The following is a 23,977-nucleotide window of genomic DNA, read 5'->3' as shown; positions in this document are numbered from 1 at the left end:
CAGTATACCGGGGTGACTTAACCTCAAAGGGTTAATGCATAATTGGGATATGTACCCCTTCATCTGGCTTCCAAGCGTTTTTAGAGCTGATCGTTCTAAACGTCTCTCCTGTATCCTCCACCTGCCCCTGATTTTGATCATTAGCCGTTTGCCAGAAGTGTGGCCTGAGCTGTTTCCCAGAGCGGCCACAACTAGCATACGAGCCTCGGAGGCTAGCGGGCAGGGGCTTGCTGTCCTGGAGACCAGCCTTCACTTGGCAGAAAAGACCGGGCCCATTGTGGCTGCCGGAGCCTTGGGTATAGCCCAGATGCCTGGTGGAAATTGCATTAGTCAGATGACAGGACCTGGGCCCCTTTCTCTTGGAGGCTGATGGAGAGCAGAGGAGTGGCCTTGGTGACACTGCCTGACCTCTACTGTCATCGTGGGCTTTGTTCAGCGCCCCGACTCCAGGCTGGAGCCCTGCTCATTGAATCAGGCCCAGCCGGGGGAGCCTGCAGTGGGGCTCCCTGTGCATTTGAATTTACTTATATCAGTCACAGGCAGAGGAAACTGGATTTGAGATGGGGAACACCCTGTTATTCAGCCCCAGGATTTCTCTCTGTATTTATCTCTGCACCCTACCCCAACTCTGAGCCTTGCCTGGGTATCTAACAGCGGCCCCAGACAATCCCCACGTGTCTTGAGTTTTAGCCCGCCACTCAGAGTTGCCCGCTCAGCTCAGCCGATGAGAGCAGAAAAGTGGGCTCCTCTCTTCTGCTTCCTGTGTTTCCTCCTGCTTCCCGGCAAAATGATGATTTAGAGGGCCCAGGTTTTAGTGGAGGATGGTCGTCTGACCCCTCTTTCCAAATATATTTGGAGTCATCTATAGCTTTCGATTAGGTGCCCCTGGAAAATCAGTGTGGGAGTGTCCATCCGTCTCTAGGACAACACGGCAATTTAAGACGCGTTTACCCTGTGACCCAGCACATTCTCCTTATAGGACTTTTATACCAAGGTAGTAGCTGTACAAGTGTCCTCAAAATGTGTGGGCAGGAAAATTCATCCTGGTGTTTCCTTAAATGGCAAGTAAATAAATACCTAGCGCCGTGGGATCATATAGCCATCTATAGAATTGGATGAAACACAGCCATTAAAAATGTTGGCATAGGGGCTTCCCTGGTGGCGCAGTGGTTGAGAGTCCGCCTGCCGACGCAGGGGACACGGGTTCGTGCCCCGGTCCGGGAAGATCCCACATGCCGCGGAGCAGCTGGGCCCGTGAGCCACGGCCGCTGAGCCTGCGCGTCCGGAGCCTGTGCTCCGCAACGGGAGAGGCCACAACAATGAGAGAGGCCCGTGTACCGCAAAAAAAAAAAAAAAAAAAATGTTGGCATACATGTACTGTTAATGACAGGAACAGATGTTCTCAATATAGTATGCGAAAAAAGAGGTTAAAACAGACTACATACTATGAGATCAGATTGGTAACATTTATATATATATTACTCCTAATTGGTAACAGTGGTTGTGTCTGGGTAGGTAATTTTTTACCTTAATATCTGAAGGTTTTTGTGTTCTTTTCAAAATAATGGAGATATATAGATATATAGATATATATATGATTGATACACATATATATGCTTGATTACTTACTAAGACCCCAAGCAAGCTTGGGGTATGAATGAAAACAAGTGCATGTGTTTGGTCCAGCAAAAAATAAAACTGGAAAACAAAATGAAAAAAAAAAATGCATGGGTCTTAGGAAACGATATTGAGGCTTTGGGGATTCTTAAAGGGGACCCTGGTACAAGACTTGGGTTTGAGCCAGCTTCAGGACCTGACACTTTGTCCCTTCCCCTCCCTACTCAGAGCAACATGTTAGCATTGCTAAATGCTACATGAGGTGCAGTGGGACCCCCATTTTGGGTGGGTTTGTGGAAATGCAATTTGAATTCATCATGCCTGTCACTAGCACGATCCAGGTGGCCCCCAGGGGTCTCTCTGGGGCTCTCGAAAAGCAGAGAGGGTCATCCCCCATCGGAAAGTCAGGATGGCCAGGCTCCATTCCAATCTCAGATGAGAAAGGCAGAGAGAGTCCCTGAGAAGATGGGAGATTGAGTGGTGTTGACCCTGCGGTGGGGGAGGGATGCTGTGCGGAGGCGGAGGAAGGGGTCATCTCTGGGAGGTGGCAGAACAAGAGAATGGGGTGTAGTGTGTGTGCAACAAATAACCCAGCACTTGGCTCGTGGCCTGGAGGTGTGAGACCACCCACAGAGCCCGCCCTGGAGACGAGCCGCTGGCCTGGTAACCATTTCAGCAAGGCCATCGCTAGAAGAACAATGTGAAGGCTTGTAAGCAGCCTGGGGCCTGAGACTAAACAGTCCCCCAAACACTCCTGACCGCAGAGGCAGCCTCCAGAGGGGTTTTGTTATCATAATGAGATGCAGATAAAGCCGGGCCTGGGTCCTTCATGCCTGTGCCTCTTCTCTTCTTGTTTAGAGATCTGAGCGAAAACCAGATCCTGGGGATCCCGAGGAAGGCGTTCCGAGGCATCGCAGACGTGAAGAACCTGTAAGTGATGTTTTTGTTGCTTCGCTGCAGAAGTGGTTCTCCGGCCAGAGCAGGGGAGAGGGGCACGGGACAGGGAGGGGGTATCCCCGTGACTTGTGCCCTCCGTCCAGGCGCCTTTGAGACAGATTGAGGGGTGTGCTTAAGTGGTTTCCAGGGAGCACACGTCGAACACCACGGCAGCTCCAGGGAGTCTTATCCTTCTCTGGAGATTTGTCCCCAGCTATGAACACAGAGTCCCAGACCTGAGTCACAGCCTGGCCGCACTCTGTGGGCCTGGGGCTCAACTCAGCTTCTCCCAAGGTCATCACCTTCTATAAAATAGGGATGATAGCCTGGTGGGGTATCGATGCCAACGAGAAAATGTTTTTTACGCTTAGTGCCTCGTACATAGTAAGTGTTCTGTAAATGGGAGACAAAGATGGTAAAGATCTCGCTGCTAGGATCTTATGAGGGAGAGTCAGGACTTGTGTCCCAGGATCATGGGGAGACATAGCCAGATCTACTGCACTAGGTGCTTGGGGTTTTTCTTAATTTTTATTTGGAAATAATTATTGATTCACAGGAAGTTTCAAAAATAGTAGACTAGTCTGTGTTCACTTTTAACCCAGTTTTCTCCCAGTGGTAACACCCTGTATAACTCTCATATAATATTAAGCCAGAAAATTGACATGAGTGCAATCCACAGACCTTATTCTTCAGATGTCCCAGTTTTACACACGCTCATTTGTGTCTGTGTGCACACATGTGCGCATGTGCAATTCTGTGTCATTTTATCACGTGCAGATTCCGTTGCCCATTACTGCAACTGATGCAGAACTGTTCCATCACCTCGCTTTTGAACTTGCCAAATAACCTTTGTTGTTTCCTACCTGGCCCCCTGCTGTCTGCTGCTTATCAGGACTCCCGGGCCCTTCCCTTCACGAGGAGTGTGCCTCCTGAATTTTCTGTCCACAACACTGTGCCCATGTGTTTGGAGAGGGGTACAGGGAAGGCATTTCTGCCCACTGACCTCCTCCACAGGCTTGCATCCAACTTGAGAAGTCTTGAAGGAGATTTTTTTTAAAACTGCTTTAGCTCTTAGTTCTCCCTGTAAGTACTGCAGGGATCTTGGCGTGCCGGGAAGCTGATGTTGGCTTCCTGATACAAGCTATGTGCCTCACCTTTGCTGAGAACTGAGCAGAAAGCTTTAGGCGTTTGACATGCAAAGCACACCAGAGGGCAGAGGCATCTGGGGTGCAGGGAGCAGGGAACAGAGAGCACTTTGCAAGGGGCTCCAGACAGCAGGCTACCCATTGCTTCATCTGGAAGCATTTGCCCACAAGCAGGAGCGGGCCGGGAGGAGCAGACAAAGCTGCAGAAAGTGTGACTCGAGATGGTGCCCATAAAGCAAAACTAAGAGGTTGTGTTGATTAGCATCCCAGAAAAGCAAGACGAGAGGGGAACTTACAGATCCAATAAAACCCCACAGATCAGCAGTGAGAAAACTGAGGACCAGAGAAGGGCAGTGACTAACTTAAAGTCACCCAGCTTCTTGATGGTTTACATACATAAAGTGGTATATCTAGCCTATCTCATGGCTCTAATTTCAAATGGGCCAGTTAATAAGAAAACATACTGTGGTGATAGATAAGCAGGGCTGTGTAATTACCAGCTACATTTTTGATTCTCAAGAAAGTGATTCAGTGTCACAGTGGTCCTCAATAGTTGCTGGGGTTTGGGGGGGTCATTGTTGTTGTTTTCCTGTACTGTCTCTAACTTCACAAAGGCCTCAGGAGCTAAAAGTGTTAAGAGTCCGCAAATTCAAGAACTACGGACAGGCCCTCCTTCTCCACCTGGATGTGTGTCCTAAACAGCAAGGATCTAGTGGGACAGGGGAGGAGAGTAAACTCACTGCTTAAAGGATGAATTAACCAACAAAACGAAAGGGGTTGGTTACTTCCTACTTCTAATCAGTTCAGTCTCCATACTCTGGGGGGCCAGAACTTCTAAGACCCAGATGTGTAATTCTCAGGTGACTTACGGTATAACTGGGGACAAGAAACGTGCATACGAGAGGAAGTTTAATAATTTAACGGTCCACAGCAAAATGGTCCAATGAGTGGCCAGGCATTATGAAGGACTGTCAGAGCTCAGAGAAGAACAGTAGCTTTAGGCAGTGTCGCCCAAAGGGTGGCCATCTGATTAATCTGTGTCTGGTTCCCAGCTGTTCTGCGTACTGAGTCTGTGACCTCGGGTACAGTACTTGACACTTCTGAGCCTAGATTTCTTCCAGAGGGAGAGGAGGATAAGAATTGTACCTAACCTCTTAGCCGTCTTGTGAAGGTGAATGAAATGATGTGTGTGAATAACTCAGTACTATGCTTGGCATGTGGAAAGTGCTTAGAAAGTTCTAGCTACTATTACTGCTGTCTTCCTTTGTTGTTGTTATAATTGTAAAGACTTTCACGGAGCCCGGAATGATGATTGGAATTTGCCGAATGAACAGGCAAATAGCGTGTGCAGAGTGCGGAGGCAAACCTACACAAGGTGTGTTTTAAGGGACCTACGCCGAGCCGTCTCATGGGAGTGGAGGGATTATGACGCAGAGTAATAGGTGATCAGGTCAGAAAGAGAAGTGGGGACCAGGTGGTGGCGAGCCTCGCCTGCAAGGAGTATGGGCTTTAGATGTAGGTACTGAGGAGATGGCTAGCTTCCGATCTGGGAAAGGTCATGATGAAACCATTGATTCTGGAAGAGGAGCCTAGGACAGGAGAAGGTGGAAGAAGGAGGGGGCCGGTGGGAGATGAGGCTGTGGTCCAACGTGAGGGATCAGGGCTCGCAGTCAGGAATGAAAGGAGGAGCCCCCAGTAAGACGCCAGTGGAGACCGAGGCAAGGGAAGTGGCAATCCACGAGTTACTAGAGGCCAGGGAAAGGAAGGGGAAAATGATGAGCTCCATATTTGGAGGACACCGAGAATGATTGCACATTCCCATAGTCATTCATCCACGCAGCCCTCAAAATGTTTTTCGAGCTCCTACTACGTGCCAGTTCTGGGGGTAAATGCGGGAAGTAAGATACGTATCTGTGAGCTCTGCCTTCTTGGAGCTCCCACTCCACGGAGGTTGAAAGATCAGGGGAAGAACCAGGCTGGAAGATGATGAGTTGAGTGTAAAGCAGTGTCCCGTCTTCCACAGGCAGTGTGGACGGAGCGTCTTCTATGTGTTGGTGAACTTGACATCCTGTCCTGTTTCTACTGGTTATGGGACTTTGGTCTGTGACCACAGCTACATCTCTGGTTTGACTAAGAGGGAGTGAAATTAAATAATCCTGTGGCCTTAAGAGAAAATGAAGTGTGGGTAATTGGACGTATAGGACCCAAGCTGAGGAGCAAGTTCGAGAAGGGAGGCATCTGGGTAAAGGGTGATGACTGAAGTTGTGCATTGAAATATACGTCAGTACCTGTAAAATACGAGACGCTTTGCAGAAATTAAATTTGTATAAAACCTGTTAAGGAAACACCCTCCTCCGACCAGACCTCAATTACCCACTTGTAGAGATTGTCTCTTTTGTGAGTGATGAGTAGTGAATTTTAAACCTCAGGAATGTACATCCCTGTCATCGATCTGTTTATAAACGAACTGCCAGCCCTCGAACCTTCTCCATCACCTTGTGTGAGCTCAGGGAATATAACACTCTTCTACTTGTTACTTAAGTAAAATAAAATAGGAGAAGATGATAAATTATTGGAATGTCAGGCTTGAAATACCAACTGGGCCTATTCGTGATACCATATGCTTCACTAAGAGGAGAAAAGCAAGGATTGGCTATTTCTTGTTTATAATTTTGTAGTTTTGATATGGATTTTCTTTGCTTGTCCCGACAGTCCCCCTCAAGAAGGAAGAGACTGTGTTACCCCCATTTTCCAGATGACAAAATTGGGGGTTTTTTTGTTTGGTTGGTTTTTTACTTTTTTTTTTTTTTTTTTTTTTTGGCGGTACACCGGCCTCTCACTGTTGTGGCCTCTCCCGTTGCGGAGCACAGGCTCTGGATGCGCAGGCTCAGCGGCCATGGCTCACGGGCCCAGCCGCTTCACGGCATGTGGGATCTTCCCGGACCGGGGCACGAACCCGTGTCCCCTGCATCGGCAGGCGGACTCTCAACCACTGCGCCACCAGGGAAGCCCCAAAATTGAGTTTTGATCAGTGTGTATAATTTAGTAAAAGTCAGCAGACACCATTGGGCCTAGGCCTCCGCACTTAGCCTGCCCTTTGTAACCCACCCAACCGTCTTCTGGACTCAATCCATAGACATTGCTGTCTACCCAGAGCACTCCCTACTCAGCCGTGCTAGCAACAGGAAAAAGGAAAGAGTAACCAAGGAGGCTGCTGGCAGTTGGAGGCCTGATTCACAGAGGCAAGTAGGCAAGCATACAGCTGTTGTCACAGGCAAGAGAAAGGACCCAGGGGGGTGTTTGAACCTTGTAATACTGGTGCTGGAGGGATTTGGCGCCCTGCCCCTACCCAGGCAGCGGAAGGAAGCCCCTAATTGCTTCCTGCTTCTCCAGAGAAAAGAGAAAGTAATTAGCTGGGGATACCACTCTCTGCAATTACTAAAAGCTGGTTTTATGGGCTGATCCCACTCTGCTGCCTGTCTAGGAGGGGGAAAGGTGCTATATTTAAAGGGAGATGAGATGGATAGATTGAGCTGGAGAAAGAGGCACTCAGGTAGACTGACCAGTAGACCAACACTTGACATGCCAGTATTCCCTGCCTACCGTATGCAAATGCCGTGCTAGGGATTGGGGAAGACACAGTGAGAAAAAGAAGGGGAGAGAGAGAAAAGAGAGAGGGAGAGAGAGACAATTGTAAGACATAGAGATAGGGGGGAAATGAATTGGACAAAAAGAGAGATGACAAGCCACAATCCCACAAAGCATAATAAGAAAAAGACAGAACCAGTATAGATTGTTTTTTAAAAAAATGCCCCCTTGCTCTATCTTTCTCAGCAGTTATGTTTTCCTCTGTTTTTCAGTTTCTATTTGCGAGGACTCTGTAGGACATGCATTCCAGAAGGGAAAATCAATAACCCCTGTCTCTGCCAGCTAGCAAAATTTGGAACTGACGGTTTCAAAACAAAGCTGGGCAGGCGGCCTTTGTGTTTCCTAGTTAGTCTGAGTTGCTGCACTGCCCTCCCGCCGGCCCCCAGGAGCAGGCGGTAACCTTGTGTGTGTTTGGGCGGGGAGGGGGGAGGGACAGGAAGTGCCCACTGGTTGGTGGCATCTCTGTCTGCTAATCTCAGCAGCCGTTCACTCCATCACTGCACCTGCAACAGAGTTCACGCTCCTGGTCGTGCCCTGCAAGACTCTACACGATCTGGGTCTCCTCTCACTCACCTTGTGCTTCCCCTGCTCCAGTCCATCCTTGAACACCCCAAGCTCCTTCCTGCCTCCGAGCCTTTGCACTTGCTCCTCCCTTTGCGTGGGATGCTAAGCCCTCGGACCTCCACACAGTTGACTCCTTCAGATCGTTCAGGTCTCATCTCAAACATCACCTCCTCAGAGTGGCCTTCCTTGACCCATCTAAAGCAGTTCCTCAGCCCCCACTGCCCTTCCTCTCTATCCCACTATCCAGTTATATTTATTCAGAGCGCTTATCACCCTATGAAATGATCTCGTTCATCTGTTTGTCACCCTGTCTCTGGATGTCACACAGAATGAACATGTGTACACAGGGACCCTGTCTTTCTCAATCACTGTGGAATCCCCAGTGCCCAAATGGCTCATGGCAGAAAATAAGGTAGACTAAGAACAAATCCAGTGAATGTATTTGTTCTTTCATTCCTCAAGCATTTGTGCTTGGCCTATTACATATGAGAAAATCATGCATTATTGTTAAAATGCTTAATATGAAAATGATATTATAAAAAGAATACGACACCATCCTTGTACTTGGAGAACTCACAGTGTGGTGAGGGGGCAGACTAGTAAATCAGTGGTGGCAGGACAGGGGCCAGGATTCCATTGGAGGTAAGGACAAAGATGTGGGAAAGCCCAGAGAGACAGGCCTGATTCTGGCTTCACTCAGGAAGTGACATGAGTTGGACCTTGAAGGATGAGTAGGAGTTCACCCAGGGGAAGGGCATTCCAGGCAGAAGGAACAGCATATGAAAAATCACCAACCTATGCAAAGGGACAGAGGTATGTGAAAGAGTTGAGGCTTGTCAGAGATTCGTGGCTGGAGCACAGCGCGCAAGAGGAACAGTGAAGAGAGTTGAGGTTAGTGAGACAGGAGGTGGAAGATGTGGGAATGACGGTCAGGGAGGACCTTGAATACCTGATCCATATGGCAATGGCAAGGGGGATCCAACGAAAAGGTTTTAGTAGGGGAGCAGTGTGATCAGATTTTCATTGCAGAAAGACAGCTCCAGCATCAGTGGGGAGGGTGAATCGCTGAGAAGCAGAGACTGGAGTCAGGGTGGCCAGCAAGGAGACTTGTGCAGTTGGTGAAAGCTTATAGTCCTGAATCAAGCAGGCAAAGCGGACCTAAAGAGGCAGCGGCAAACTACAGAAACCCACGGGAGAAAGCCAGCAGGTCCTGGCAGCAGACCGGATGGGTGAACTGAGTGCTTATTCACCAGGGCTTAGCGGGGCGGAGCCAGAGGACCGGAGTTGTGCCTGCCTCTCCTGATGGAACCGATGTTGCGTCTTGGAAGGGGGATTTGGGAAAATCTGCTCTCAGGAGGCCAGCGGATGCCAACGCGTCACCTTTCCGAGGTGCAGAAGGTTTTCTACCCTCTCCTTCTTTGCATTCCTGACTGCGTGTGTCGGGTTCTGAGGTGCTACTGGAGGCAGTTGGACGTCACCCCAGTTTGCTAAGTGCTACCCAAATAAGCTGTGTAAAGAAAGGGATCACAGCAGCCTGCCTGACTGCCTGCCCCTTCCCCCCCTCCCTTCTTCCCCACTTCCTCCCTCCTCCCTCCCTTCCCCGCCCCTCCCTTCCTCCCCTCCTTCCTTCTTTCTTTCCACTCTCCCATTTTTCCATTCTTCCTTCCACAAACCATCATTGAGCCCTTACCCTCGCCAGGCCCAGAGAAAGTCCTGCAAAAAAAAAAAGATGAATAAGCACAGTCCCTGCTTCTCGTCACAGAGGGAGGCCAACAGATACACAAAGAGTGTATATAATATGATAAATACTCCCCTAGAGCACTCTTCTCTCTCTGGCCCCCTGGCCACCAATGTAAGAGCTCAATAAATACCAGTTGATTTATTAAAGTAAATCCTCTGAAATGAGAACAATAATAAAAGAAATGGGTAAATTAGACTCCATCAGTCTGAAAAAAGATATGATACAGTGTTGTCCAAAGGCAGGATGATGGTGGTGGTAATTGCCCTTTCCCAGAAGTTGCGACTAGAATTGGAAGCTGTATAGGCAACACGTAGAATTCCTTCCAGGCCAGGATTACACTGTTTTATAGATTGTGTTAGAGGTCCTCTGTTGGGCTTTGGATATTTCTCATAACACCCCACCCTAAGTTCTAACTGCCTTCTTTCTGAGTCATCTTTCCCCTCCAACAGCCTGCGAGCTATGCAGAGGGAGAAGGTGAGTCTGCCTTCCTCACTGTTTTATTCGGAAGAGTTAGTTTTATGCCTGGTTCATAGTAGGTGCTCAATAAACAATGAGTAAGTGGGTGACTTTCAGAACAAAGAGGCTCCAGCATTTAGAGGACGGCTAAAACCCTGAGTTAAAGAGCATGATGACATCTCAGAGCAAAGAAGAATAAAAGCAAAGCTGCAAAAACCAGCCCAGAGAAGCCTTCCTGTTTTTTCAGGATAATGGAGACCATTATTCTGGCTCCAGCACTAAAATTTGTTATCTGGGACATTTTTATTTGTCGGCAAAATTCTTTTTTTAACTCATCACAGATATTTAACCCCTCTGAGCACTAAATGCACAGCAAACAAGGGGTTTACAACAAGCATGTAAACTAGAATCACATCTTTCCTGTGTCCTGGCAAGAAGGCACAGTGATTCTGGGCCCCTCTGAGTTAAGTTTAGCGGTCCTATGAGACATACACTGTTTTTGGTTTTGTTTTATAAATTTATTTATTTATTTTTGGCCGTGTTGGGTCTTCATTGCTGCACACAGGCTCTCTCTAGTTGTGGCGAGCAGAGGCTACTCTTCATTGCGGTGCACAGGCTTCTCATTGCGGTGGCTTCTCTTGTTGCGGAGCACAGGCTCTAGACGTGCAGGCTTCAGTAGTTGCAGCACGCAGGCTCAGTAGTTGTGGCTCACGGGCTCTAGAGAGCAGGCTCAGTAGTTGTGGTGCATGGGCTTAGTGGCTCCATGGCATGTGGGATCTTCCCGGACCAGGGCTCGAACCCACGTCCCCTGCATTGGCAGGCGGATTCTTAACCACTGCGCCACCAGGGAAGTCCCGAGACATACACTGTTGACCTGAGCTTTTGCCTGGAGATTTGTAGATCCAAAGAGAAATGAAAGGGTCTTAAGAAGAGGGGAGATGATTGTTACAGTAGAGATCATACTTTGAGACTCTAGTAGCTATTGCTGTTCTGATTCTTTGTGTCATCGGAGTCAATGTAATAGAGTGATTAAAAGTATGAGTTTTGGAGTCAGACTTGATATTTGCTTTTAATTCCAGATTTGCTGCTATGACTCATGTGACTTTCAGAAGTGACTTACCTGTCTGAGCCTCAGTCTCCCAATCTATATAATGGAAAAAGTACTAGTGAGAAGTAAAATAGGGAGACTGTGTGTCCTGCATATGTGCATAGTACTACTTTACGGTTTGCCCAAAGCCTTCATTGGTATTATCTTGTTTAACTCATGCAACAGCCCGCCAGATCATTAGGGAAGAGTTTATTAGCCTCTAGGTATAGATGGGGAAGTTGAGGCTCAGAGAAATTCAGGACCTCTCTCAAGGCAACAGAGCTAGTCAGTGGCAAGGCTAGGACAAGTCTGGAGTCTCGGTTAGTGCTTTTCTGCGTGGTTAGCTAGGAAAAGCTCTGAGGTTTGACAAGCACAGAGTGCTGGCTCGTAGGAAACGGCAGGTACGGATCAGTGGAGAGCACTGGAAGAGGGTTTGTGGTTTCCAGCACCAGCCAAGTTCCCAGGCAGAAGCACGCTGCGATGGTCATCATTGGGACAGTATTTCTGCGAAGACCATCGAAGTTGTCTGAAAGTGTGAGTTCTTTTTTCTTTTTTTAATTAATAGACTTTCATTTTGAAGAGCAGTTTTATTAGGTTTATGCAAGAATTGAGTGGAAAGTGCAGAGCTGCCGTGTACCTCCTGTCCACACGCCCCCACACACAGTTTCTCCTATCATTAACACCTTGCCTTGGTACGGTACCTTAGTTGCAATTGCTGAACCAATATCGATGCATTTTAACTAAGATCCGTAGTTTACCTGAGGGCTCACTCTGTGGGTCTGGACAAATGTATAATGACTGGTATCCTCCATGGTAGTAACATACAGAAGAGTTCACTGCCCTAAAAACTCCTGTGTTCCACCCCTTCATCCCTCCCTCTCTTCTGTTAAGCCCTGAAGTATGAGCTTTCAAATGTACAGGTAAACCGCTTCATCTTTCCCAGCCCTTCACAATAGCCTACTCAACAGTGTGAGTCTTCTTTTTCTTCTTTGAGAGAGGGTAAGGGACACCCTGCAAGTTTAAGTGCTATAGAGCGAATCAGCAAGAAAGCCAGGACCAGGAAAGTCTCATAGCCTGAGGAAAAAGTATAGCAATTTCTTCTCCTTCAGAGAAGAGCTATGAGTCAAAGAACCTACCCAAGGCCTGGGGTTATGTATAAACTGAATTAACTCTGAGGATGTTTAGATGATGGTTAAGTATTCAGGTTCCTCAGTCAGGCTTCCTGGAGTCCACAAACCCTGACTTTTACCACCTATGTGATCTTAAGCAATTACATAACTCTTTCTTAGCCTCAGTTTCCCCATACGTTAAGTGGAAATAATATTACTCCCATCATGGTGTTGTTATGAAGATTACAAGTAACTTATTATTGCTGCCTTTATTCCATCTCTGAGAGTTAATTTGCCTCAGATTATCGTATCTAACGGACTAAATCTTCCCTTCCTGGACAAGTACATACCCCAAAACACAACTTATATTTATGATGTTCTGCTCCAAAGTAACCCCGACTCTGAACATTGTAACTTCATCACACCTTCTCTTCTTTCATCCAGTGGGGCTGCCCTGTTCTGGTTTATGGCTTGTAATAGGCCAGGGACAAAACAGTTCAGATGAAAGGAAGGTGTACCTTCCTCACCCTGTTCCCTCCCCCAGTCCGCATCGAGACTCAGAAAGTACCGAAGAGCCCAGGAATTCTGCGTTTGGTCACAGCTCTACTATTAACTGCTGCCTATTTGAGATAGGCTGATTGACCCCCCAAAGACGTGCACATCCTATTCTCCGGAATATGTGACCATGCATACTACATGGCAAAAAGGACTTTGCAGATGTGATTAAATTAAGGATCTTGAGATGGATAGATTATCCTGGATTATTCCAGTTCACCCAGTGTAATCAGAAGGGTCTTTACAAGAAAGAAGACGTGCGCTGGCAGCAGAGGGAGAAAAGACCAGGTGATGCAGGGAATGAGGACCCACCTATCCTGGAGGATGCAAGGAAACAGATTCTCCCCCAGAGCCCCCGGAAGCAACGCAGCCCTGCTTATGCCTCAACATTAGCCCCGTGAAACTGATCTAGAACTTCTGACCTCCAGAATGCTAAGAAAATACATTCGTGTTGTTTGTTGTAGACCACTAAATTGGGGGTAATTTGTTCTGGCAGCAATAGGAAACCCATACTAACACTGCCCTCAGGCTGTCACTTAACCTCTTGATCTCAGTTTCCCAGTCTGTTAAAATAAGTCATTGACACATTATGATCAGTGGGTTTCAATGTGCATACTGAGAAACTCTAGTACTTCAAGAGCCCACAAATAAAAAGTAGCCTTTCAATAATGATAATGTTTTAAATTGTCTCTTTTAGACGTTAAGGTTCAACATGAGATTTTGTGTAATAAAGAGTATTATGTTCAAAGAAAAAAAGGCTTAAAAAAATCACTGGAACTAGATAGACAATCGTTCAGGTTGATTCATATTCTTTAATGGGATGATTCTTTGAGACCCCCTTACACCAGAGAGGAGCGAAGCTTTGTCACTGAGACAAAACTCAGCAGCAGAATCAAGAAGCCAGGGCCTGGTGAGGGACCACAGAAAAGAGGGATCAGAATGACACCAGATCTTGGTGCCTGGAATTTGGATATCAGGTTGAGGTCTGGGCTAGGCTCACCTTCAGAGAAAGGAAAAGAGGGAGTTGGATGTTGACTGAGAGAGATTTTCTGGAATGAGGCTGAGGGCCTCTGGGATCTTTCCGACATCCTTGGGACTGGTTAGGGATCTCTGCAGCAGGCCTGAGTTCAACCAGCTTTCCTATAGCATCTTGGCTTTCTGCTTCCTGCACCAGATCTACTGCTCTGCATCTCAAGGAAATGGCTGGTTTGGGAAAGGGAGTTCTTACAGACTCAGGGGGGTGGACTTGGTCAGCCACAGTGCTCAAAAATTATTTGCTGGGCAAGACGTGATGCTGGGAGAACTGGACAGCCACATGGAAAAGAGTGAGATTAGGACACTCCCTAACACCACACACAGAATAAACTCAAAATGGATTAGAGACCTAAATGTAAGGCCGGGCACTATCAAACTCTTAGAGGAAAACATAGGCAGGACACTCTATGACATAAATCACAGCAAGATCCTTTTTGACCCACCTCCTAGAGAAATGGAAATAAAAACAAAAATAAAGAAATAGACCTAATGAAACTTCAAACTTTTTGCACAGCAAATGAAACCATAAACAACACAAAAAGACAACCCTCAGAATGGGAGGAAATATTTGCAAATGAAGAAACTGACAAAGGATTAATCTCCAAAATATACAAGCAGCTCATGCAGCTTAATATCAAAAAAACAAACAACCCAATCCAAAAATGGGCAGACGATCTAAATAGACCTTTCTCCAAAGAAGACATACAAATGGCCAAGAAGGACATGAAAAGCTGCTCAACATCACTAATTATTAGAGAAATGCACATCAAAACTACAATGAGGTGTCACCTCACAGCGGTCATAATGGCCATCATCAAAAAATCTACAAACAATAAATTCTGGAGAGGGTGTGGAGAAAAGGAAACCCTCCTATACTGTCGATGGGAATGTAAACTGGTACACCACTAGGGAGAACAGTATGGAGGTTCCTTAAAAAACTAAAAATAGGGCTTCTCCGGTGGCGCAGTGGTTAAGAATCCACCTTCCAATGCAGGAGACACAGGTTCCAGCCCTGGTCTGGGAAGATCCCACATGCCACGGAGCAACTAAGCCCGTGCACCTGCACTCTAGAGCCCGCAAGCCACAACTACTGAGCCCGTGTGCCACAACTACTGAAGCTCACGCGCCTAGAGCCCATGCTCCGCAACAAGAGATGCCACCATAATGAGAAGCCTGCGCACCTCAACGAAGAGTAGCCCCCGCTCACCGCAACTGGAGAAAGCCCGTGCGCAGTAATGGTGACCCAACACAGCCAAAAAAAAAAAAAAAAACTAAACTAAAAATAGAACTACCATATGACCCAGCAATCCCAGAGCATATAACCAGAGAAAACCATAATTCACGAAGAGTCATGTACCACAATGTTCATCGCAGCACTATTTACAATAGCCAGGACATGGAAGCAACCTAAGTGTCCATCGACAGATGAATGGATAACGAAGATGTGGCATATATATGCAATGGAATATTACTCAGCCATAAAAAGAAATGAAATTGAGTTATTTGTAGTGAGGTGAATGGACCTAGAGTCTGTCATACAGAGTGAAGTAAGTCATAAAGAGAAAAACAAATACCGTACGCTAACACATATATATGGAATCTAAAAAGAAAAAACCTAGGGGCAGGACAGGAATAAAGACGCAGACATGGAGAATGGACTTGAGGACACGGGAAGGGGGAAGTGTAGGCTGGGACGGAGTGAGAAAGTAGCATTGACATACATACACTACCAAATGTAAAATAGATAGCTAGTGGGAAGCAGCTGCATCGCACGGGGAGATCAGCTCAGTGCTTTGTGACCACCTAGAGGGAGGGTGGGAGGGAGATGCAAGAGGGAGGGGATATGGAGATATATGTATACGTATAGCTGATTCACTTTGTTATACAGCAGAAACTAACACACCGTTGTAAAGCAATTATACTCCAATAAAGATGTTTTAAAAAAATTATTTGCTGGGTAAATAGAGAAGCCCATTTGTGCAGGGTGCAGGATGGGGGTGTTCAGAGCCTGAAATAGCCTGGACACTGCTGGTGGTGGGTGTGGTCCTTTGTAGGAGCTGGTGTTTCAGAGCACCCTGTTGTCCTGAAACTGACAAATCCATATGCACGGCACCTGCCATGCCTGAGTAAAGCACTTGGTTGTCTGCCACAAGCGTTCAGCTCTGTAAATGGACAGTGTGTTACAATGTGTCCATTTAAAACGACAGCTATTATTTGCCATTGTTAACACCCTCCTTTAAAGCTCTTTCTATAACCAGTCCCCAGGCACAATGTACAAACCTAAATTACTTCTAAATGCCGATGATCAGTTCTCAGGTACTGGGTCTGCCAGGAAAACTACCTAGCCAAACAAATAAGTACCCAGTGAATAAGGCTTGGTTTACATGGTGCATAGTCCAGGAGCTGTTCTGAAATTTTATAGCTAATTAGCATTTGATTATGGAAGTGTACACTTCTTTTTTTGCTCTTAGAGGCAATACCATTTCTTGGGCACAGGGATGGAGTATTTGTTCTGAGATCCCTCTAGAGCCAATATTACCCGAAACACTATCTACCCCCCAACCTCCACCCCCAGAATAAACTGAGATTCTCTAGAGAAAGGAGTAGTAGCCTCACACACTCATTCTTCTTGGCAGGTAATAAGTTCTTGTAGAGCCCTGACCATGTATCAGTCACTGTCATTCATTTCTACCTATTATGTCATTTCATCCTCATCACAACCTTATGATTACTGTGACCCGTTTACAGATGATAAACCTGAGGTACAGAGACGTGCTTTCCCCACAGTCACATGCTAATAATAAGTGGCCGAGCTGGGATTTGAACCCAGAGAGTTTAAATCTAGAACCTGTAACCCCTATACAATACTGCCTATGCTTAGAAAAGCATTTCATGAAAATCAAAAACCGTGGACCAAATCCCACTTCCAGATAGGTTTTATTTCCTCTTTGTACATTTTGCTTGAAAAATCTGGATTTCCAGCTTCTCTGGAAAAATCCTACAATGCTCAGTCCTGCCTGGCAACGACAGACTGGAGCTGAATTGCAGCTTCCCTCTTAGATAGGGCGTGTGCTCTCCTGTCCCCAGCAGGCCTGCTTCACTAGTCGTACAAGCTTCCAGAGGATCCCATTGCTGTGCAGAGCCATCTTAAAGAAAACATTAGCAACCCACCACTTACCCTGGAAAGGTCCCCAGTCTCCAGTACAAGAGCTGGGGTTTCTTCTCTCTGCTTTGCTGGTTGGGCCCTGCTGTGGCTCCCTGGGCCCCCATCTCCTTCTCGATCAAATGAAGATGATTAACCCTTAACCAAGCCATACATTTTCATGTAAAAGTTAAATGAGCTGATAAGTGGAAGAGACCTAGAGCTCGGCACAAAGCAGATGCTCAATAAATATTAATAGTCTGTACCCTAACCCCACACATCTTTCCACCTTCACGGACACCAAAAGAGATTATCTCACAGTTGTGCTATTGGCCTGCAGGGTTGGAAGAGAAGGGAGGGTTTGGGGGGTTGATTTGGTGGTCTTGGAGATTTTCTCTGATCCAGTATGTTGAAGATAAACCCTTCAATAAGGGATTATAAACTTGTATCCCATGAGTTGACAAATGACAGTGGGACTCAGCCTGAGTGCTGCGTAAAGGGTAGCAGGAGGTGGTGGGAACTCACTGACTGGAGACCGTGGGCTCCATCTAAGCATCGCTGCTGGTTGGCTCCAGCGGATGCATACGGGCCCAGGTTTAACAATTGTTTTTCATTTTTCTGAAAGAAGCAAGAAATTTAGATTTCTATGGGAAATCATCTGATTTTGAAATGTTGGAATCTAACGCAAAATCTTTTTACACGCTGGGCGTCCCCACTGTTCAGGGCAGATCACACCATCTGTGGGTCAGATTCAACCACAAGCTGAAGGTGCCTCCCCCTCCCTGGGTGAGCCTGCCACAGGATAGGAAGTGAGCAAAAGGTTCCGGTAGTTCGTCCCGAAGCCCCACGTTTCAATAACCTGATCGTTGCTAATGGGTCGGCAGGTCGTAGTGCCGTAATTTCTTAAACCAGTTAAAATCCATCTGTCTCCAAGAGCCCTGAAAGAGTGACTCTAGTGGTGACAATTAAGACGGCTGGAGAGGGACAAATTGGGGGGCATAAAGTCCTAAAACCGTATCATGTGGATCGTGGCTAACTGCGCTAAGCAGACTGCTGACTCTAACTTGAACTTCCCCTTCAACCACATCCCATAGTGTTTTGAGGCCAAATACTCTGCCAGGACGTGGGTTTGCTGCATCAGGGTATGGCCCTGACCCATTCCTGAAGTGGATGCCTTTGCTCTGCTTCTTTCAAAGTCACATCCCAGCGGTCATCTTCACTGAAGCATCCCATAGGCTCCACATCCCCTCGGACTGGCACATTCTTTAGCTTGAATCGCGGTTATTTATTTAGATAGACGGTTTACTCAATTCACGCACATCTATCTCTGTGCCCCCGACGTCGCCCGCACTATCTCAACCCTGTCATTGATCGCCAGTTCTTGGAGACGTGACCAGAGCTCACAAATCCTATAGTCCCCTTCCTTCCTTTATCCCTGACCCACCCTAGAATGTCTCTCCTTTTGTTTTTTTTAAGTAATAATTGTAAAATAATAATTACACGGTTTCATTATAGCCATGTTCCATGTTTCCAGATGTGGTTTGAAAACCACCTGCTTCTAAATCTCCTGGACCTTATTAAGAATGCAGATTCCTGAGCCCTGTTAATGACTGAATGAATCATAATTTTGGGTCAAGACCCAGGAATCTAAATCTTTAATCCACTCTTCAGCTGATTCTATAATGTTTGAGAGCCACTGACATGCTGAATAAGGATTTAGCACCAAAGTGAGAGAAATCTGGGTTTGGGTCCCAGCCCTCCCTGCTGGTCTTGAGTAAGTGGCCGACTTCTCAAGCTTGTTTTTTGTTTTGTTTTGTTTTCCATGGAGACTAAAGGTAGTACCTAAATCAGACAGTGTTTATAAAGCAGTTAGCACTGACACAGAGCAAGCACTTTAAATGTTGATTATTATTATTTCATTTAATTGTTATAACAACCCAACGGGGTTGGTGAGATTATCCCTCTTTTCAAGATGAAGAAATGTACACCCAGCAAGGTTAGGTAGTTTGCCGAGATCACACAGCAGAGCTGAAATCTGAACCTATGTTAATCTGACTCAAACTGTTAACTATTCTTAAAACAATAGTGGGAAATCCATCCAGAATTAAAATGAGGGTTAAAAGCCTGGAGGATTAAAGGTTGGGTGGGGGGAACCTACCCACACACGATGCTAGGCAGGTGTCTGTTGTGATGTTGGACTTTCCCTTTGTGCCTTTGGGGATGAGAGAGGCGGCGGTTGTGACTAGCATTGACTCCCTTTATGCCTAACGCCCCAGCCTTTGTCGCTCTTAATTTGTCAACCCCTTGGAAGGCTGTCAGTGGAGGAGGTCCCCTGTCCTAAGGGTGCATTGGAGGGTGAGTTGCAGAACGTGGGAGGGCCTCCTCTGGAGCAAAGCCAGAGAACAAAGCCTCCCTTTCAGTTCCTTTGAGGCTTTTGTTTCCCCAAATAGTGGAGGGTGGAGGATCTCTGGTTTTCTTTGGAGCATTTTTGGGTCTCTCCCTGTGAGTGCCCTACCAGCTGTGGATGAGTCTGGCCCAGCTCTCCGTTTCTGCTGACTACACTGTACTGTGAAACACGACCGCGGCAGGGCAGTGAGAGGGTTGCCATCTGCCTGAGGCCAGTTTAGTCCACGCGCAGTGTAGGGAGAAAGAGAAAGGCACCTAAAACAAGAGACGTCGAAATTCATAGTGCTTCCTCAAACTTGGTTACTCTACCAGGATGATTTTCTACCTAAGGCTGCGGTGGGCGGGATGGTGAAGCTGACCACTGTTTCTGTTTCAGATGAGAAATTAAAGAATCTAGCCAATATGTCATCAAGACTTTTTAAAATCAAATTACCGAGCCATATATGTCCCCATTTAATGAAAAAAATAAAATGGGAGGTACATTTAAAAGTGTGATTATAGTTTTATATACGTATATATTTGCACGGGAAATAAAGTCCAAAGCACATAAACCAAGATGCTATTTTATCAAGGTATAACCTACCTACCATAAAATGCACCCGTTTTAGGCGACCATCAAAAAGAACACAAATAGCAAATGTTGGCGAGGATGTGGAGAAAAGAGAACCCTTGTACGCTGGTGGAGGAAATTGTAAATTGGTGCAGCCATTGTGGAAAACAGTATGGAGGTTTCCCAAAAAGCTAAAAATAGAACTACCATATGACCCAGCAATGCCACTCCTGGGTATATATCAAAAAAAAAAAAAAAACCACTAATTAGAAAAGATATATGCACCCCAGTGTTCATAGCAGCATTATTTACAGTTGCCAAGGTATGAACAACCTAAGTTTCCGTCAACAGATGAATGGATAAAGAAGATGTGGTATATATATACAACGGAATACTACTTAGCCATAAAAAATGAAAATGTGCCGTTTGCAGCAACATGGATAGACTTGGAGGGCATTATGCTAAGTGAAATAACTCAAAGAAAGACAAATACTGTATGATATCACTTATATGTGAAATCTAAAAAATACAACAAACTAGTAAATATAACAAAAAAGAAGCAGACTCACAGATAGGGAACAAGCTAGTGGTTACCAGTGGGGAGATCAGGGGGAGGGGGCAATACAGAGGTGGAAGAGCGGAAAGTACAAAGTATTGGATGTAAAATAGGCTCAAGGATGTATTATGCAACACGAGGAATATAGCCAATCTTTTGTAATAACTGTAAATGGAAAGTAACCTTTAAAATGTGTATAAAAAATTTTAATATGTAGATCGACTATGCTTCAATTTAAAAAAGTACTAACAAAAAATGCACCCATTTTGACTCTACAATTCAGTGCAGTTTTACAAGTATATCATAATGTCATCACCACTCAGAATGTGCTTTATATCTCTGTAGAGTCAATCCCCTCTCCCCAACCTCAACCCTCAGCAACCACCAATCAGCTTTCTGTCACTCTGTATAGTTTTCTCTCTACAACTAGTTCATATAAATGGACTCATACAGTATGTTGTGTATCCAGCTTCTTTCACTCGACATATTTTGAAATTCATCTTATGTATTGTCTATCAGTTTTGATTGCTGTGTAATACTCCACTGTATGGATATATGATAGTACGTTTATCCATTCTGCTGTTGATGGGCACTTGAATTGTTTCCAGGTTTTGGTTATTGTGAATAAAGCTGCATGAACCTTCACTTATGTTTTCATTTATCTTGAGTAAATACCTGAGTGGTTTTATTTTCTTAACTTTGCCTGTTTTTTAATATTTCTACAATGAACATACATTACTTAAAAACATCAACAACAAATACCAGAGTAGGAAAAAACCTGCTATGTCCCATTGTTTTAGAAAGCTCACGTAAGGTAGGAAAGAAAGCCTTAATCAATATATTTTCGCCACAGCCGTCTTGATGCCAGGACCATGCATCCAACTTCTTCCCATGAAATTTAGGTGTGATTAGAGAGATTTCTTTTCTTGAGTGCTTGCTGGGAGTTCATAAGACACTGAATTGGCAAAGGTGTGGGGCAGTATTTTACACTAACGGTGAGAGTGTCACTTGGTATAACCCTCTTAACTAGCAGTCTGGCAGCAGCTATTAAAATAAAAAACACACATACTCCTCAATCCATCCATTTAACTTTTATGAATTTATTTTAAAAGGTAAACTTCTACAAGTCTCCAAAACTGTATATGTCAGCATCATTTGTAGAAAAAATGTCTTGGGAGCCACCTAAAAGCCCATCAGTAGGACACTAGTTAAGTGAATCATAGTATGTCATTCACTGGACTATTACAGTTAAGAGCAATGAGACTGATTTTTTTTTAATTTACTTAATTATTCCTTTATTAATTGGCCAAAACTTTTAGTGCTTACTGAAGGGCCAGACCAAATGATGGGAGCTGTCACGTGAGAGAATCACAGTTTGTATTTGTTGCACAAAATATCTTAATTTTTAATATTTAAACAGCTTAATTGTCTAATCAGCTGGGATACTTCCAGCTGAAGGGAATTGAAAGCCGAGTTCAAATTGGCTTAAACAACAACGGCATTTATTGGTTCACACATCTGGAAGTCCAGAGGTAGGGCAAGCTTCAGGGTTGATTTAACCTAATGTTTCCAGTGCTCTTTCTTTGTGATTCTCTAGACCAACACTCTTCAGTGGGGCTTTCTGCAATAATAGAAATGTTCTGTATTAGCACAAAATAATGGGAGCCACTAGCCACATATGGCTATCGAGTACTTAAAAAGTGCTGCTGTAATTTAGGAAATGAATTTTTAATCTTTTTATCGAAGTATAGTTTATTTACAATGTTTCAGGTATACAGCAAAGTGATTCAGTTTTATGTGTGTGTATATACGTGTGTGTGTATATACACACACACACAAAATACACACACACACACACATATATATTCTTTTTCAGATTCTTTTCCATTATTGGTTATTACAAGATATGGAATTGCAAAATCCTAACAGAGACTGCACACTTAGACATTAGTTCACTCTAGTTCATCTGTGTTACTAATAAAGTCCAGTATAGTAACAGAAAAAAAAAAGATACTGAATATAGTTCCCTATGCTATAAGTAAGTCCTGGTTGTTTATCTGTTTTATATATAGTAGTGTGTATCTGTTAATCTCAAATTCCTAATTTATCCCTCCCCTTTGGTGACCATAGGTTTGTTTTTCTATGTCTGTGAGTCTGTTTCTGTTTTGTAAATAAGTTCATTTATGTCATTTTTTTAAGATTCTACGTATAAGTGATATCATATGGTATTTGTCTTTGTCTGACTTACTTCACTTAGTATGATAATCTCTAGGTCCACCTGTGTTGCTGCAAATGGCATTCTTTCCTTCTTTTTTATGGCTCAGTAATATTCCACTGTGGATAGATAGATAGATATAGCTATAGATATATACATATACCACATCTTTATCCATTCAGCTCTTGGAGACTGATCTTTATAGATGATACAGAACAGGATCCAGAGCTGATAAATGAGAACCCAAAAGGCAGGAAGGTCAGTGCAGTTCTTCACCATTTGTGCTTTTAAGACAGTATGCTTGTATTTGTTCTCATAGGCTTTTAGATATGTGAAATATCTGTGGACAAATTTATAGAAAATTCTAAAAGTAGTTGCTGCTGGAGAAGCAAAGTGCAGAACTGGAGGGACGGGGCAGGAGAGGGTGTTGTTTTTCACTTGGGACTCTGAGGCTCTCTGAACTTTCCTTTGCCCTGTGCACATGTTACATATTTGAAATTTCTCTGTGAGTTAAAGAAATCCACCTGATCTCAGCCCAAAGAAGGGGAGCACTCCCGTTTCACTTGATTCTCTGGGACGAGATACCAGAGAGTGCTTTTCCAAGCAAGAACTCACAAGACTCTAGAGCCGGCCAAGCCCCAGGCTGCCTGTCTCTGTCACCCCTGACCCTCCTCAACTGGAAACTGTGATGATTACCATTTGCATAAGTGCAACCACATTGACCTGTGGTCCTGGCTGCCAGATTTGAATAAGGGGAATTATTTGTATTCCACGGGCATCTCTGATTGTGGCCTTGACCAACTCTGAGATATCTTTCAACAACGAATCACCAGCAGCCAACCCCATGACCTTTGGAAAATGAATTTGTCTGCCGTTGGGCTGGCCTCAGTTCTCTTGCCCGAGTAAAATGTCAATTAGATCACCGGCTGAATATCGCTTTTGTCTCCTTAAGCACATTAAGCTCACAAACCTGCAAATGTTTGCTTGAGTCTTTCTAAAATAAGACTCCACACCCCAATTCACAGTGTGCTCTGTGTGGTCACTGAAAGCAACCAATGCATCGATTCATTGGGAAGATACAAATATTGAGTCATTTTTCAGTTGTCAAGCAAATCAGACTTTGTGGTGCTGTGAACAGACTGCATTTAATTTGGGTTTAGGAATACTTGGGTCTCATACCATGGGTGTTTCGTGCGTGGCATTCTTTTCCTTCAT

The 23,977-nt window shown here is 45.1% G+C and overlaps 1 protein-coding gene across 1 annotated transcript in view; it reads left to right on the top strand.

Annotated features, from left to right (window-relative positions):
- Nucleotides 1–23,977, top strand: part of SLIT3 (slit guidance ligand 3) — a 610,776-nt gene that overhangs the window by 392,576 nt on the left and 194,223 nt on the right. The window contains exon 5 of the mRNA XM_030829978.3: nucleotides 2,476–2,547. Coding sequence (XP_030685838.1) covers nucleotides 2,476–2,547 — 72 coding nt within the window. The remainder of the gene's footprint in view (nucleotides 1–2,475; nucleotides 2,548–23,977) is intronic.

This window comes from Globicephala melas, chromosome 3 (assembly GCF_963455315.2).
Source record: "Globicephala melas chromosome 3, mGloMel1.2, whole genome shotgun sequence".
Taxonomy (NCBI): Eukaryota; Metazoa; Chordata; class Mammalia; order Artiodactyla; family Delphinidae; genus Globicephala; species Globicephala melas.
Note: the sequence above shows the minus strand (reverse complement) of the source record. Positions and strands in the feature narration are given on the sequence as shown.